Raw genomic sequence first — 17,671 nt, forward strand, 5'->3', positions numbered from 1 at the left:
TATTAATGTTTCCTAGCGACTAGAATAGTCTATGTATAACCGCTGGTGTACATTTCTTCGTTGCAATTACCCACAGTTTGCACTCAGCGATCGTAAAGCTGATCGAAATGATCGTTCAGATATTTCTGGGTTATTTTTCGAACGAATTATTTTGAACGAATTTTTTTTCTGGGGAAAGTTTCGATTTCGAAAAAATGATATTGTCGTTTCATAGTTTTAAACACTGCGTTGCTTATCAGATTTTCGGTTGAAATAGAAATTGATAAATTGTAATTAGTTACTGAGAGTTATGAGATATATATAAATATATGATATTATTCATTAAAATTATTATTGATGATTAATTATTAGCGGATTAAAGTTATTCGTAGTAAGATAATATATCACGTTGAAATTTGATAATGATAATATTTGTAATTATTATAATCATTAATTATTACGTTTTATTATTATTAATTGAAATTACTGTCATTATAAATATTATTATTAGGATTATGATTATTAATATTATAGTATTATTAAGTGTAATAATTAGGAGATAGAATTGGGTATTTTTTATGACGTGGAAAAAAGGTTGATTTCACGTCGACGCCCCTCTCTTCCCCTGAGCTGATGTAGATAAAAATATTAATTATTAATATTACGATTATTATTAATATTAATTATTGATATTATATTATTATTAATATATATTATTATATATATATGGATATAAAGATATATTTATCTAGTCAATGATATGGAACTTGTGACCAGTTCAACATATTTTTGGTGCTGAAAATCTTCATTTTTATTATTATTATTATTATTATTATTTTTATTATTATTATTATTTTGGCACTTTTTATGTCATGTTCTTCGCGCATGCTATGATTAGTTATGATGTTCGATGTCGACGCTAAAACACGGACTAAAGACTGTAAACCGGCGTTGAATACGTTGCCGAGTCCGATTCCGCGTTTTCTCGTTTCTTTTATCGAGTAAAATTGATAGATGGCGCTAACGATGTTAAACGACGGTCGATAAATCCTGAAATTAATTACTAACTGCATTTCTAGTACTTTAGTGTATGTAACCATGACAACAGTTTAGGTATTGATTTTATTACTTGCCGAAAAGCGATTATTGTGCTAGCCTTTCATCTACCAAGGTTCAGGAGAACCCTTCCTCTGTCACTTGGGGTTGAGGGAACCTTTACCCTACCGCACGAGGATTAAGGGAACTCCTAAATCTGCCTCGCGGGTTTAAAAAAAACCCCTACACCCCTAGTTCCACAGTTGTGAGTTGATTAGTTCATTTTCAATGAGTTAACTCTGAGTCGAATCTTAACGCAGAACTGCGGAACTGGGTCCCAATCTGCAGTACAGGAATGACGGGAACTTCTAATCTACTATATAGGGTCGTAACAGGGTTTTTGGAGAACCCTTAATCTGCCGCGGGGTTTGAAAAGAACCCTTTGTCTACTCTGCAGTTTTTGACGCGACCCTCAATCTGTTGTACGGAGTTGATAAGTTAGCGAAGGGAAAATTGAAATGGATTTTTGTATTAGTATATTTGCTGGTAACAGGGGCTTCCATCGACCGATTATCATTATTTAAACGATGATTTTTAGAATATTTCGGGTGTAAGAAATTTAGTATTCGAAGCAGTTTCTGACCTCGTAATTTGCGCTCGAATTCAAACTGTCTCTCGTTGATGTTAAAATGGCCGAAGTCTCTCTTATTACGTGTTGCGCAAAATAATTATCGCTTACGATGTATTGATTTTTTTTTTCTCTTCGAAAAAGAAAAATGCTGCTTCATTTATTGATTAACGAACGCATTTGAAAATCGAAATCTTCCGAAAACGCTGAACTCCCTGAAAAGTTCTATTTTTTTTCGAATATCAAATGCCAACGCCATATCCCGATATCATAATGACATTGTACTTACTGTACTTAGCGTACTTACCGTTAAAAGTAGTTACGTTCAGTACTTATCGTTAAGTGAAAGACAAATAATCACATTTTAAAGACAATATTTTTCAATTACAATTTTACTCATTTATCAATATTATCCTTCTAATGCAATTTTATTCGAAATGTGTTTTCTTAATCTATATTCACGCAGAGATACTTGCCATAATTTCAAGCGGGCATTTCAACGATTTAGATATTACGATTAGCTTATAAAAGAAGTTAAGGCTTTTTGAAATATTTGGTTCCGTGCTTAATCAGTTATGGATTGATTAGTTAATGAGATTCAGTAGTACGAACTGCTTATGGTTGAACTGTTTTGATTGTCGATTAGCTGGATTCCGTTGAAAGCAAACCAACAGGATTCGTTTCTATGTTGGAAAAGAATCGCGGGTGGTCGTCCGTACTTACAGTTGGGTAGACCGCTCTGAGATCCGTTCATGGTTTAGTCAGTTTGATCCAGATTTTAGTCAAACTCGGTTGTATTTACAATCCCCTTGTACTTAAATGGGTGCAAATCCTTACAACATGTTCACTGCCGACTGCAAGTTATTGCATAGTGCTTATTCAGCCATCATTGCCGTTATGAGATATCTCATAGTTCCAGTTCAGCCATCATTGCCGTTATGAGATATCTCATAGTTTCAGTTCAGCCATCATTGCCGTTATGAGATATCTCATAGTTCAGTTCAGCCATCATTGCCGTTATGAGATATCTCATAGTTTCAGTTCAGCCATTATTGCCGTTATGAGATATAGCATAGTTCCAGTTCAGCCATCATTGCCACTATGAGACATCTCATAGTTTCAGTTCAGCCATCATTGCCGTTATGAGATATCTCATAGTTCCAGTTCAGCCATCATTGCCACTATGAGATATCTCATAGTTCCAGTTCAGCCATCATTTTAACTACACGTCTTGTAGTGCTGGTTTAGCCGTCATTGCCACTATGAGATATCTCGTATTTCAAGTTCTGTCAACATCGCAACTAAGAGATATCTTGTAGTTCCACTTTGGCCATCATTGTAACTACGAGTCTTCTTGCCATCAATGCTACTATGAGTTATCTTCTTGTTCACTCTTTTGATATTTGCACCATGACACACATAGTCCCTGATTGGCTGGTAATGTGAACGAACTCAACTTCATTCTCAATGCTCATTGGTCAATTTTAAACGATTACGTGATTGCAGCGCCAACTACAATATTAAATAGTACATGTAGTGGCAACTAGGGGGCAGCACCGTATAACCGAGTTGGCGGTGAACGTGTTCGTCCTGATTTCCGATAAACCGGATGAATTTCATCGGTCCCGAATGATTTGTGGGTTTCACCTCGAACTTTCATTACTCACGCGAGATTAATTCGAAGGCCAAATCCGTTAAGATCCATGACAAACGACGTAAATGACACAGACTTTTTAATGACAATTTTTAACGTAATTGAAATTTTTTACGCGTAATTTTAAATATCCGATGATACGATTACGATAACGAATATGATTTTATTACCGTTGATGATTGTATTGTGTTAATTGTCATCCAGTATTTGGACGCCTAGCGCGTCTGAAAATCTGCCTCTTCCTATGAATCGGTGTCGATCGCTTGGTTTTAAATTTGTCATAATTTTCGCCCCGCAAATTTTCATATTTAAGTAGAGCTTCGATTTAAGTTCAAAGTGCAGTTTAGGATTGTACCTCGTGTAAGGGTCAGTTCACAGTCTGGGCTTTTGTTTTATAGCGAATCTTGAAAACTTAAGACCAGTCTAAGTTCATTTTGGTTCTATAGCCAATCTAACAGCTTAAGACCAGTCTGAGCTCATTTTGATTGTATAACCAATCTAACAACTTAAGATCAGTCTAAGTTCATTTTGGTTTTATAGCTCATCTAACAGCTTGAGACCAGTCTGAGCTCATTTTGGTTCTATAACCAATCTAACAATTTAAGACCAGTGGAGTCTTAAGTACATTTCAGTTCTATAACCAATCAAACAATTTAAGACTAGTCTAAGTCCATTTTGGTTTTATAACCAATCTAACAACTTATGACCGGTCGAAAACCTAACACCTATGATCTGACTCGAGACTATTTTCAGACATGTGCAACTGAGCCCTGAATATGAGGTTCTGAACCCGGTTTTACGCACTTTGGTTTCAAACTAGAAATAAATATCATTATCACTAAGTACCATATCAGCTATTGATAACTGCCAGAAATAAACGCCATATCTTATTGAACCCGGGGATGGGACTTCAGTAGAAAAAATAAGAACTGAATTAATTGTTAAGTCATTATCAATTGAAATTAATTTATGATATATTAATATATATATATATATATATATGCATTTAACTTCAATATCATTAAGGAAATCAGAATGGTTTTTTGTTCAACTATGAATTTTATCCTGTTGTTTTAGCTATAGTGATTTTACGCGTTTGAAAGTGTGTGTTTAGTCGAGATGGCTACTGTTGACTACAGACATAATGTCCTACGGGCTGGATCCTCCCCCGGAAAAAATGTCCGGTTATAAAGTCACGACCAAAAGACGTTCACCGGGCTTTGGGGATGGATTTGCTGTAGAATGTTTAACTTGAGAATCGTATATATCTACCCTTCCCGTGCCCCCATTGTCGGAATCGGATGTTCTGAATCGCAGCGGCCGTCTTAACTATCTATGAATTCTGTGTAAATATGGATGTAATGTTCACTTGTTAATTGCATATCATGTACAACATTTTAATTGTCATCAATATATCGCATGTCCGTTCAGAGATTCAGTTTCATGAAAAAGTTCACGAGTGCGAATACCATTCTGGATTAGCCCGAATGCACAGGTACATGCGAGTAGCTTCGATCAAGATTGCCTGTTGTGTAATCATTGAGGCAAATTTCACGGATATCTTCAACCCTTTCAGTGCGTCTACACTGCAGCGCGGTGTATTAATCAGTGACAGACTTAACTAATACAGCGCATCATGGTGTACTGATGTTATTAGTAATTAGTTTTTATCTGTATTGGAAGATGGCAGCACTCGTCAAACACAGTTAAATATAAGTGACTAATGATACACCGCACCGCGGTGTAGACGCACTATAGTGGTATAATGCCCATTATACGATACACGGGTGGAATCTTTTTGAATTTTCGAATTGTCTCCAGCAAATCATCAACCCAGGCTAAAATAAAACGTGATAGCTGATTGGCTAATAATGTCATCATCTAAGTTCCAGTTGTTACGGCATTGAAAGTGATTCGATTCGTGATTGAACTTTTTCGTGGAATTGGATCGAGCATATCGCTGTGTACTTACGAACTCCGTACTAATCCTGTTCTTACTAAAAAATGAAAGAAATGATTTCGTTTGTTTTTTTTTTAAATTTTGTTTGCGTGTAAATCTTCCTAATGTCTTCTCGGTCATTTCTAACTGTAGACTGCTCCTAAACGCCAGTCAATTCTGGACATCGCTCCGCGGGGTTTCTTACCTGTAAAAGTGAGCCGGCCATCTTAGATAATCAGTCGGGTTCTGTGAAATTATCATTTGATTCTTTCTTTGAGGCCATTCTAAATTCAACCACTTCGACTGTATGAATCCAAGTCCCGCAAGCTGAAAAGTGAAAATATGAAAATGTTGAAATTTGTTCAAAATTCCGAATTTTCGGTTTTTCACTAAAACCCGTTTTCGATGAAAATTCTGATTTTAGAATAAATTTTAACATTTTCATATTTCAACTACTTTTCGGCTTTATGGTTTTAGAACTAGATCCACAATTGCTATGTTAGGTGACACCACGCCTGGAAAGTAAGTGGGTTTCAAGGGCGTCGAGAATTTGTGGTTTATGACATTCAGAGGAATTTGGATTCGTTGCGGTCAACTTGTTAAGTGAAGTCCTTCGATTTCCTCGATTCGTAAAGTTGCGACCGCCGGCTTCCGGCGCCGAGTATTAGGAAGCAGTCTACCGCCGCGTTTGTAACTGGTCTTTCCCTCGTTTTCTTTATTTCGAAGTCCGCCGGTTTTTTTTTTTTTAAATACTGATTAACTACGTCGATATTAACGACGCGTCGAATGCCATGATATGGAAAATATTTAATAAATTCCGTGCATATTCACGAGAGAGAGAGAAAATCTCGAGAAAGAAATATTTTTCGTGTTTTATTTTTGTTTTTTGTTTTCGCCGCATGTTCTGCCTGCATCCCACTGTTTTCGATGTGCCAAGCGCCGTCCCTCCAATCGTTATGTTGTCGTACTTATGATTTTCTTTTTTACGAATTGAGGATTTTTGCCGGATGGGCCTAAGTCCAGTTGCACCGACTTAAACTGAGTGTGAGCATATGACAAAATAGTCGATGATACGCAAATTTTGACCTTAATCCTATTCTAAGAATATTTGAAAGAAGTTTGAGTTCAAATTCTGCCAGCATAGCCATTTATTTAAAACCACCGCACTTTTAAAGTTGTTACTAGCCGTGACTAGTTACTTTTTTGGGCTCAATTACCTTCAAGATATTACAAGATAAACCCAAAAATCAGATTCGCTTCTAGTTAGTTCATTTTCAATTGGAAAAATATCATTTTTGATGTCAAATTACTCTCAGTTAGGTTCAAACTACTCGACAAGAAAATAACTAATACGTATTCAGTTATGCATGGCAAAAATTGAAATCGTATTTTGCATAAATTTGCATATGCAAATCAACAGAATTTTACCAATTAATATAGAGACTTTAGATTTAATGTCGAAATTTGCATATTGTGTATTTTTGAGAACTAAAACTTTATAACAAGGGACAGCATTTTGCGAATGGCAGACCGTGCTCTCCATGCAGGGTTTCGAGCCTTAAGGCATCGGGTTATAATTATTTTGGACCGCCATAAGGCATGCATTGGCATGATTTATACAGTTCCCTTTCGATTATGGATTTACATTTACTACCATTTACTATGTTTGATACATGTAGTACCGTGCATGTTTTTCCGTCTGACCAGCCAATTGCAATGCTTGAAAGGGAGGTAGGAATGAGGTCATTCATAGTCATTAAGCCACCAGGTTCGAATCCCATTGAGGGAGGTTGGTTGAATGCGAGTTGTTTAGACCAAACATTAGGTAATCATCGAGGATTAACCAAACAGTGCAGAAATAACCGGCAGGTTCAAAACGTCTGACCTAGTAGATTGTACATGGTTGTAGTGTGCGGATACTAGGTCTGATTCAGGGAGGGGTTCACCCCATCCTCCCCCGGCAGGGATTCGAACCTGATGGCATCAAGATTGCCACGGCACGAAACCCTGCCATAATCGACCGTGTGCGCAGATACATGCGCAGTTCAGATGATGTGATTTTTAGCCAATCAGAAATCCCGTTTTATTTTAGCCCGGGTTTTCCCATTTATAGTTCTTCCTTGAAATTTGCCTCAACGATTATACAACGAGCAATCTGATTGGTGCCGCCAGTTTTCGTTCGGAAAGCTGCAAATGTACCTGCGCACTCGGTCTACTGATGCAGGGGTTCGTGCCGTGGCTGAGTGTAGCGATGCCAGGTTCGAGTCCCTGCAGAGGGAGGATGGGTTCACCCCGGAATAGAAAATATCATATTTCTACAAGGACACCCAAAAAAAGCTCACCGGAATTATTAACTGATTTTTTGGAAATGCAGACCAGAAGCATGATTGAATACATTTTAGCTATCAATTTAACACTTTTCACTGTCCCATAAAACCCCCTGCGCTGCACCTTCCCCTTGGATCCGCGCCCCCTGAAAACAAATACTTCAATCCCAACATAGTGTTCAGCAGGACGTCAGTCACCTGTGGCACATTTTTAATTGAAAACCAACAGATGAACAAGAGTTAATTTATCACATTTTATTAGACATATTCGATAGAAACATCATCAAAATAGACAATTTAGACTACCTCAGAAAGAGTTTCTCAAAAAATGAATAACTACAGATCACTCAAACAATAATTCTTCATTATTTTCATCTAGATTGTTACAATTCTTCATTATCTTCTGAGAATTCATTGACGACATCATCCTAACAATCCACTTTAGTACCGTATGACGTCTTAGCGCAACCAAACTATTTGTTTTGTAAGAACCGTCCCGTATTCGGGGCACCCCCCTCCCGGTTTTGTCGTTGCCCTATTGCAACTCGGAAACTTTTGAATATATTTCTAACTGGATGACGCATGTTTGGAATAATTCGTGTCGCCGCTTGCATGCGCGCGTGTCGGTTTTGCGTCATTAACCTCTAAGTGGATTTTCTCGATTGTCGCGGACGAATCCCGTTAATACCTACCATTTTCTTCCAGCAGCAATTATTTCCTTACGTATTTCATAAAGGATCCTCTCTGCTCGGAACGGACGTTCGAATATTCTTTTTTTTCTTAATTTCTGTCTCTGCAGGATATCTACGGAGGTATGCGGACTGGGGTTGCGCTAGTACCCGCACAAATAACGACCCAGTTTATCGACAAGTCGAAAAAATCGCTAATGTATCCGTGAACAAATGAATAAATTAATAAATTATGAATATTAATGATGATGATAATATTATTACGAAAATGAATAAATAATGGAACTTGTTAAAACAAAGAATTATTTTTAAATAATATTATTAATATTATACATATATATTATTATTATTATTATTAATATTATAAGTAATATATACATGTATGGGAGAGTGACGTCATTGTTTTATGTGTATCATGTGACGTGCCCACGTGACTGGGGTGAATTTTTTATCAGAGTTATTCAACATATATTGTACTACTATTTTTTAATCATCTCTGTTTGAACCTAACGGAAATATTTAATGCGACACTTACACCGGTAAGCGGGGGTTGGGGACTCGTAGAATCCGACTGCGGGAAGCGAGTAGCAATGAACGAGTATTTCGCTGGCGTTTTCTTTTTCATTTACCAGTTTTAATACGATTTAAAAATCAATATTAGGATTATCATCGATGTATGTAAATATACAATGCAAATCGCGGTAAAATGACTGATCTCAATTCGTACCCCTATCGCTGCACCCTCTACCGGAGGTAAAGTGAACGACTACGCTCTCTGGTAGATTGGTTGGTTGGTCGACAGGACCCGTATGTTCCGCTGCGAGTGGAGCGTGTTTTATCGCTGATCTCAAACGGGTCTTTCTACCTCAGCTTTTACCCAAAATTTAGTGCACGGTTTTAGATGAAAGTTTTTCTTTTTGTTCAGTCAATTTGATGCCGCTTGCCAGCAAGGTCGCTTGCCAGTTCTGGAACCTCAATTGAGACTCGCGTGACCAGTCTAAGCCAATGACCAATAGTCCTAGTTCTATAATCGATTTTCAAATAAGATATTGCCACTAGTGTCATCCTCGATAATGCCCTACTGCACACTAGCGACACCTGGTGGAACCTCAATTGTCATAAGCGGAATCCTCTATTGCCACGGTAGTTGATGTCCTACTGCTCACTAGCGACGTCTGGTGGATCCATCCTCTATTCTATCTCTTTAAAATTATAACTGTGATCCCATTCACCTATTGACGTCATCAATGATACATAATCGATGTCAACGTAATCGGGATTTCGTATTCAAACCGGAAGTGCGAGATCGTTATCGGTTTCTCGCGCCTCATTGGTCATTTAACTGAAATAGATTCGTATTTGGACCAATCGCGGCGAATTTCATATTCAGGATATCATTTGCTTCCGTTTAAAAATGACGATTCGATGGGATTCGAACCCGTATCGGAATCCAGTTGCGGGGGCTTCCTATTTTTCATCAAGCATCGATGTTTATTACTTTCTGATGCGAATTATTGTCACGAAAAACCAGGAAATCGCTTTTAGAGGGTCTATTTTTCCAAATTTTTATTTCTGAGGGGGCGCAGAGAAATGTTTTTTGGACCCGCATTGCGCGTTGTCCGAGCTAGCCAGAAGATTCATAAATCTACACCCGCCCTTCTATACTGGATGACTGGAACCGCCGCTCAATTTCCAATTCAAAACTGCACCCCGCACCCTGGCGGTAATAATCTCAATACGTATCAGGTTCGAACCCCGCTTGGCTGTCGAATTTTTCACAATACTCGTTCATTCAGTCGGAATCGATAAACGCTCAAATCACGTATATATTAATATATATATATATATATATATATATATATATATATATATATATATATATATATATATATATATATATATATATATATATATATATATATATATATATATATATATATATATATATATATATATATATATATATATATATATATATATATATATAAATTCGGGGAGATATAAAATATAAATCTCAAAGATCTCTGAGAAATATATGAGAAAATACTAATCAGTCTTCTCGCGTTGATGATATAATGATGATAAATAATAATCTACAAATCGATATACATAAAGTATTTATTTTCTGTGTATATATTGCTGACTATTTTGTAATGAAAGTTGATTCGTGTATTGTATTGATCTGAACGAAATGAAGGCTTCCTTAATAAATTATTGATCGAAACATGTTAACGCCCCCTTTTTCCAAACAACTAGCAGTTTAAAGGCCGATTATATGTTCGACCCCAGGGACTTAGTACGGTTGTGAGTCCTAAGCAGAAATTCACAAATACTAAGTCTTTATGAATTTTTGGATTCAGTACCAAAGTTGTTAGAGTTAACTCTGAACTCGGGACCCAGTTCCACAGTTGTGAGTTAGAGTCGACTATGAACTCAGGATCTGGTTCCACGGTTGTGCGTTAGAGTTAACTCTGAACTCAGGATCCAGTTCCACAGTTATGATTTAGAGTTAACTCTGAACTGTAGAGTCTCAAACTTAACCGAAAACTTTGGATCTGGGACCGGAATTTGTTTTAGAAGTTACAAGGAGTGTTGTTTGGCAAAAAAGGTCGCATAAGGTTTGACCTCTCAACCGAATTGTTTTTAACCTATGTTTAGCCTACTAAGTTTTGACTATGGTTTGAGTGTTTTCGTGTAAAATTATGTATTTATAAGTCGTTCAGGAGAACCCTGTCCCTAACACGAAAGATGCAGTTGTGTTGGTTCTGTGGGTTTAAGTTTTTTCTGAGAACCCAGTTCCACAGATGTGTGGGTTTAATTTCACTCAGGACCCAGTTTCGCATTTGTGTGTGTAATTCGACTCAGAACCCAGTTCCACAGTTGTGTGGGTTTAATTTGACTCAGGACCCAGTTCCACAGTTGTGTGGGGTTGATTCGTCTCAGAACCCAGTTCCACAATTGTGTGGGTTTAATTTGATTCAGAACCCAGTTCGACGGGTATGTAGGTTTAATTTGACTCTTGGCCAAATTCCACAGTTGTATGGGGTTTAATTTGACTATGAATTCAGTTCCACAGTTGTATGGGCTTAATCTGACTCGAAAACTGAACCAAACCGTGTGATTTTGAGCATACGGGGCATATACAGAGACTCATAGCCAAACACGGGGCTTTCGTCAAACTGTTCAAGAAAAGCGGCCCTTTACTGCCCGCTGATCAAATCTCACCATTAACCCTTCTGTTTTCACGAAGACTGACGCCTGGCGTCCAGTAAACCTGTTGGAGGGGTGAATTCAAGATCGTCTCTAGGCTTATTAAAAATGACTATTCAAATCTCAAATTTTTAAAAAGTGTCTCAAGAAATCTTACGTCTTTAGAACTGAATCGTTCACATCGACGACGACGGCTTTTTACGGCCATTATGACGCGTTGTGGCGTCTTCTGGACAGACAAATTCTATTCGATTAAGAAAAAAAAAAGAAAACAAATTTGAAAGAGAAAGGTCATCGATGGAAAATATTTTTGATGTAATGTGTATTATTAAATAAATGAATATATATATATATATTAATTAAATGAATTGACTTATTAAAAATCAATTATTTGATTAATTAATGAAATAAGATGTATTTAATTGGTTTGTTTGTTTGTTTGTTTGTTGTGTATAGAATATTATATTGGTTTTTATTGTGAAGGACGGGTTTTTAAATTTTTAACCCCCCAGTCACGGGCGCAGTGTTTCATTGTTATGATGGGACTAGTCAAATCGAATTGAAATAAAATGATCATTCTTTTTGCTGGGAAATCGATTGTTTCGTTAATTTCTTCTCGATTCGGGGTTCGAAACCGGCGCGCCTGAGTTCATCCTCCTCGAGTAGATTCGTATAGAGGTATGTCCCGGGTTCGAACCCGGGCTTTTTATGATGATTCTGAGCGTTCTCGATCTTTGCTCAACAGGACTCAACAAAAATGCAAGACTGAACTGACACTAGATCCAATATTGGGATCGGGTGAGCAATGAAATAAAAGTTCAAGTCCAAGTTCAAGGTCTAAAATGGAACGGACCATGTCAGATGCACCCACGCTGCAAGACAGCAATGTACGGGGTTCTAACCACGACCTGTCTACCCAGAGTGGAACGCTCTAACCACTCGAACCTGGGCTTTTTATGCGATGTTGAGTGTCCTCAATGCTGGATAATGTTCAACAGGTGCTTGGTTCCTTGAGAGACAAAAAAGAAAGACTGAACTGACACTAGATCGGTCTAAAACGAACGGATCAATACAGACGCCCCCAACATAAATAAAGTAATTTAATATCCGAAACATTACGGGACTCGAAACCGATGACATGAATTCCCAAGGGCACACGCTCTAACCACTCGCCCACACTGCTCGCTCGAAAATCGACGGATTAACTAGAGACTCATAATGGAGCTGCTGACCCTCTCTTAATCCTGAGATCTATTGTGAGGGGCATGAATAAGGGGAGGCATTATTTTCGTTGACACCGATCTGAATAACGCAGTGATATAGAGCTTATGCAATTGAGGTCACAGTATTTCTTATTGCCCGCCGAAAAGCACAAGCGGCTTAGTGAAGTAAAATATGAGCTGTCTCTTAAAATCTGTCCGCCCAAGGGTAGTAGAACAACGAAGGGTTTGCGTTGGCGTGAGCGTTGGCAGAAGGCAATCAAACCCTGGAAAGTGAGGATGACAACATGCCGGCCGAGAGCACTGAATTTGTCAATCTGTAAGTAGATATTTTAAGACTCTTTTTGTAGACAATTCAGTTTCGCTATTCGTATCGTACATGTAAAAAGCGAATACAGTGGTGAAGTTGCCCCTTATCGTCGTGTAGCTAACCAAACTAAGTCTAAGTAAAAACACTAGCGCTTCATGGCTGTAAAGCGACCAAAACCTGCAGTTTCACCAGGAACGACTTTACGACAACTCAGAGAAAGAGGAACATTTCAAACGACTGTCGTATTCCAAACGCATTCCTATGTGGCTCGGTAGGCGGGATGTTCGACTCAAAACCGAGAGACTGAGGTGGTGAGTTCGAATCCCGGCGAATTGATTAACGTACAAATTTGGACGATAGAAAACAGAAACGACTGTATGACAAGTCTAGAGCTCGAATGTATTAAGTAAAACGACCGTTAAACTGTTTGAATGTTCAACTGTCGTTATAAGTATTTGAAATACAGTTAAATGTCGTTAATTTATTACATCAATTGTTAATTTACAAATCGAAAGACGAAAACGATTTCATAAGGTGGAAAATTGATGTGAACAGGACGACAATAGGGAATGTAGTAAGCGTGTCGGCTGATGATTGGCTCAATGTCGATGCTTCATCTGGTTCAACTGTAGAACCTGAAATGTAAAATGAAAATAATTATTTGAACTCGAAATTCTAATGAGGGGTTTGTTTGTGTAATCTAGACAATCGAGAATCCACCAGATGCGTGCAGTAGGACACCAACAACTGCGGCAATAGAGGATTCAACTTGTTGCGAGTCAGGATCCACCGGGTGTCGCTAGTAGTTACTCGTTAATTTCTTCTAGAAAAGTCTGATGATTTACGAGTTTAAAAATCGTCGAAATGAAAATGAAATGACAATCAATTATTTAACTCATTTAGTCACGACATCTGGTGGTGTGAGCCGGTACTGCATTTACATGCTATTGATTAGGAATTAAGGAATTATATTAGAATAACAACTTTTAGTGAAACTGAATCAAAATTTCAGAGGAATATTTGAATTCGTTCGTGCGAAACCGGTTGTTAGTCACGCCACCTGGTGGCCGGATGTCTATTTTTTTCGGGTTGAAAAAATGTCGATTGTCGTAAGTTGTGTGCGATATAAGACGTACTGGTAGTCGTACTAGTGTATTCTCTTGTCGTGGTTGTTGGTCTCAGGCGGCCTTCTATCGCTAAGTCACACAACACGAGCGGAGACCCGAGCGATGCCGACTTCACGAATAACACCAAACGTCCGTAAACCTGACCTCGACAGCGCAGGCGCACCGATTCCAAGTGTACGAGGTCAAGGTCGTTAATAACCCCGCATAGCGTGATGTTAGCCGTTCCGCCCGATGGCACCAGCACCGCTGGGTTCCCACTGGTTTCCGTTGTTGCAGGTGGCGCAGTAGTTGTGAACGTAGGTGGCGTTGAAGTTGATGACGTATTAATACTGTTGCTTCCAGCAGAAGGGAACGTAGTCGTGTTGATTACCTGATATAGAAAATACAATGATTCATCATGGGTGAGTGTGGTGTAGATCCAGCAGGTGTCGCTAGTGTGCAGTAGATTACTATATAGACCAGTAGGTGTATTTTCAGTCTTCTAAGTGAAAGGCTCTGTTGTCAAAGTGCTGTTTGTGGGAAAAGGAATGAACTTTGGAAGAAACTGTCGGCTTTTCGCGCAATAACTCGCTTACCACTGGTGGCGCGTTGTTCTGAAGGAATGCTCCGGGATAAAGCGCGTCTAGGCTTGAAAAATCAACCATGTCCATTACATACACAGATATGTTACGATAATCTCCTAAAATGAAAACAATGTATTTGTTTATAATCATATTTGTTCATATCAAATATTTAACAACAGACTCCATTATATTTTAGCGTTCAGGGCAATCCGGCAGAGTCTCGCGATGTCATCAGGTTCAAATCCCTGTTGATGATCAAGGCGTCGGATCTAGGATTGGCTAGGATTACTACTTGCCAGGTATTGATGTTTTACAAAGCGGCACTGCACACTCCTCCCATCTGGTCGATTTAATAAGAGTATAGCACCACGGAGCTCCCGAATAATCTGGATCGCGACAGTAATTCTCAGAAAATGACGTGTCTTTCTCGTAGACGTTTGTGTGTTTGGCGTAACTATGCGAGTGAGGCGTTTGTTGCCTCCATTTCTGACACTTTTTACCGGTTTTCGTTTCGGAATGAAATCCGGCGTAGTTTGAACCAGTTTCCGTCATTTTACAGTCGCCTGAAAATATATCTTATGTCTTATTTCACACTAGCGCCCTCTGGCGGCTGCTCGAATGCCCCGCCGGTCGATTTAGTTATTCCATAAAATTCGCATATGACAACTTGAGTCTTACCAAATGCATGGCTAATTAGCTTGATGATGTCATATGGGATTTATAGAGGTTGAAGCCTTTTCTAAAAGGGTCAGTTTGTTTTGATGATGTCATAGGTGAATTTATGGAGGGGGGCATGTCTACTGAAATCTATAGATCAGATAACGCAGCATTTTCATCAGGCTTTGGATCAAATATATGTGGTTTAAATCAAATGTGGTAATTTGATGATCTCATAGACGTAGACATCGTTTCTAGAATTCTCCATAGGTCAAATAGCTTTGTTGATAATTTGATGACGTCATATGGGCTGCTATTTTTGGACGGTCAATGCACGTAGTTTTTCACGTTTTGATGGGTGCAACCGATATGCCTATAACGGTATAATGCGTACCTTCGGCGAATCCGTGATGAGTAATATCGATATTGAAGATATCGTACGTATCGCCTAGGTCAGTAAACCACCACTCCGCGGACCGGGAACCGGACGTTTTAGCGCATTTACCATCGAAAAACAGTCCGTCGTTAGCGTACTCTGGTTTACTCGACGCGTCCGCGCGGTTTGACATGAACGCCGGCTTATCCTTAGCAACTTCATCCAATACTATAAAATGAACAGGGTAACAGGGTTGAGGGTCTAAGGGAGCTTTAGGGCTTGAGTCTGGCTATGCATTATCATAGGGTACTTGTACTTAACATCATTAATTGTATATAAGATAGTGTCAATGCGGATTTACATATGATTTGCATGAATTATCATAAGAAACCATCCATATTATATCTATTTAACATCAAATCGATGCAATCTTTTTCAAATATAAGTTTGTCAACTGATTTTCATACAATTTACATAAATTATTATACATGAAATAGTGTCATCGGTATATCACATTGAATTTACATAAAGATAGAGTAATCTGTATATCTACATACAATTTACATAAATTATCATAAGAGAAGATTTACATACGATTTTCCTGCGGGTTCGGTTTGAGCGGTTCGCTCGCGTTTCCGTGCACTTCAACTTCGCACAGAATCAAATCGCGTTCGGAAATCGTTTTCACAATGGCGACGTATCTGCCGACTGTTTCCGGGCGGCACTGAACGGGCGTGACGCTACCGGCTGTTAGCGGCCCGGTCACCGCGCGGCAAAGTCTGAACGGTGTCGACAATACCGTGTTGATATCTACACTTTGTCGATAAACGCGTATCTCGAAATTCCTCATAACTCCAGCTGCAAAAAAGATGAATTTCATTTATTTGCCGATCCTCTAGTGGCAAGTGAGGATCCACCAGGTGTCGCTAGTGTGCAGTAGGAAATCAACTACTGCGGCAATAGAGGATTCCACTTGTAGCAAGTGAGGATCCACCAGGTGTCGCTAGTGTGCAGTAGGAAATCAACTACTGCGGCAATAGAGGATTCCACTTGTAGCAAGTGAGGACCCAGCAGGTGTCGCTAGTGTGTAGTAGGACATCAACTACTGCGGCAATAGAGGATTCCACTTGTGGCAAGTGAGGATCCACCGGGTGTCGCTAGTGAAAACTTACTAATTTTATCCGAAACGGTGAAAATGACGACTCTTTCGACCTTGTAAACTTTCTCCAAATCGACGAACCAGTATTGCGGGTAAAATCTGTCATACCTGATGAGCGTGCAGGTGGCGCTGTAATATAACGTCATCAACACCCTATCGACGGCTAGTTGCGATGGTTTTGCATTTTTGGTTTCTTTGCTCTGATGTGTCGGCTTTCGGGAGGCTAGGTTATCTACAGCGCATTGGAAAACAAGATGAGCTGTGTAAAATGTGAATCCGGACAGAGAGATCGAAACATTGGAAACAAACAGAACCTAATAGAGTCAGCCCTGAACGTAAATCAGAAAGGTAAATAATTCGATTTGAAACCACGAGATCTCGCTATAGTTCATATAGAATACGTAGGTTCGTAGAGTCGCTTCATATAGTAGGGTATAAAATATTCAGAGATCTCCGTGATAATAGCGACAAAGAGGTACCGGTGACATACACCAGATGGCGCAACATTACCATGTGTCGTGAAAATTGGTTAATTTTCTTTGAATGTTTAAGTTGAGCTGTACTTTTAGGCCCCCCGAATCCGAACATTATGAAACAAGTCTCGAATAGATGTAAGATTAACTTCGATATTTTACCCATTGAATGCGGGAATCCCTGCACTTCTACCTCGCACAAAGACAGCGTACCCGGATGTCTGAATCGTTTATAATCGATTATGACGTATCTACCGTACGCGGGGTCGACGCATCGCATCGTTTTCGTGACGCCGGGAGCCGGTGTTTTCTTGAATCGTCCACA

General features: G+C 38.9%; 1 protein-coding gene across 1 annotated transcript in view; it reads left to right on the forward strand.

Annotated features, from left to right (window-relative positions):
• LOC141906777 (poly(rC)-binding protein 3-like) overlaps nt 1-6,095 on the forward strand; it is a 140,305-nt gene extending 134,210 nt beyond the window's left edge. The window contains exon 16 of the mRNA XM_074796141.1: nt 3,662-6,095. Coding sequence (XP_074652242.1) covers nt 3,662-3,704 — 43 coding nt within the window. The 3' untranslated portion in view covers nt 3,705-6,095. The remainder of the gene's footprint in view (nt 1-3,661) is intronic.
• The last annotated feature ends 11,576 nt before the right edge of the window (nt 6,096-17,671 follow it).

The sequence above is a fragment of the Tubulanus polymorphus genome, chromosome 6 (assembly GCF_964204645.1).
Source record: "Tubulanus polymorphus chromosome 6, tnTubPoly1.2, whole genome shotgun sequence".
Classification (NCBI taxonomy): Eukaryota; Metazoa; Nemertea; class Palaeonemertea; order Tubulaniformes; family Tubulanidae; genus Tubulanus; species Tubulanus polymorphus.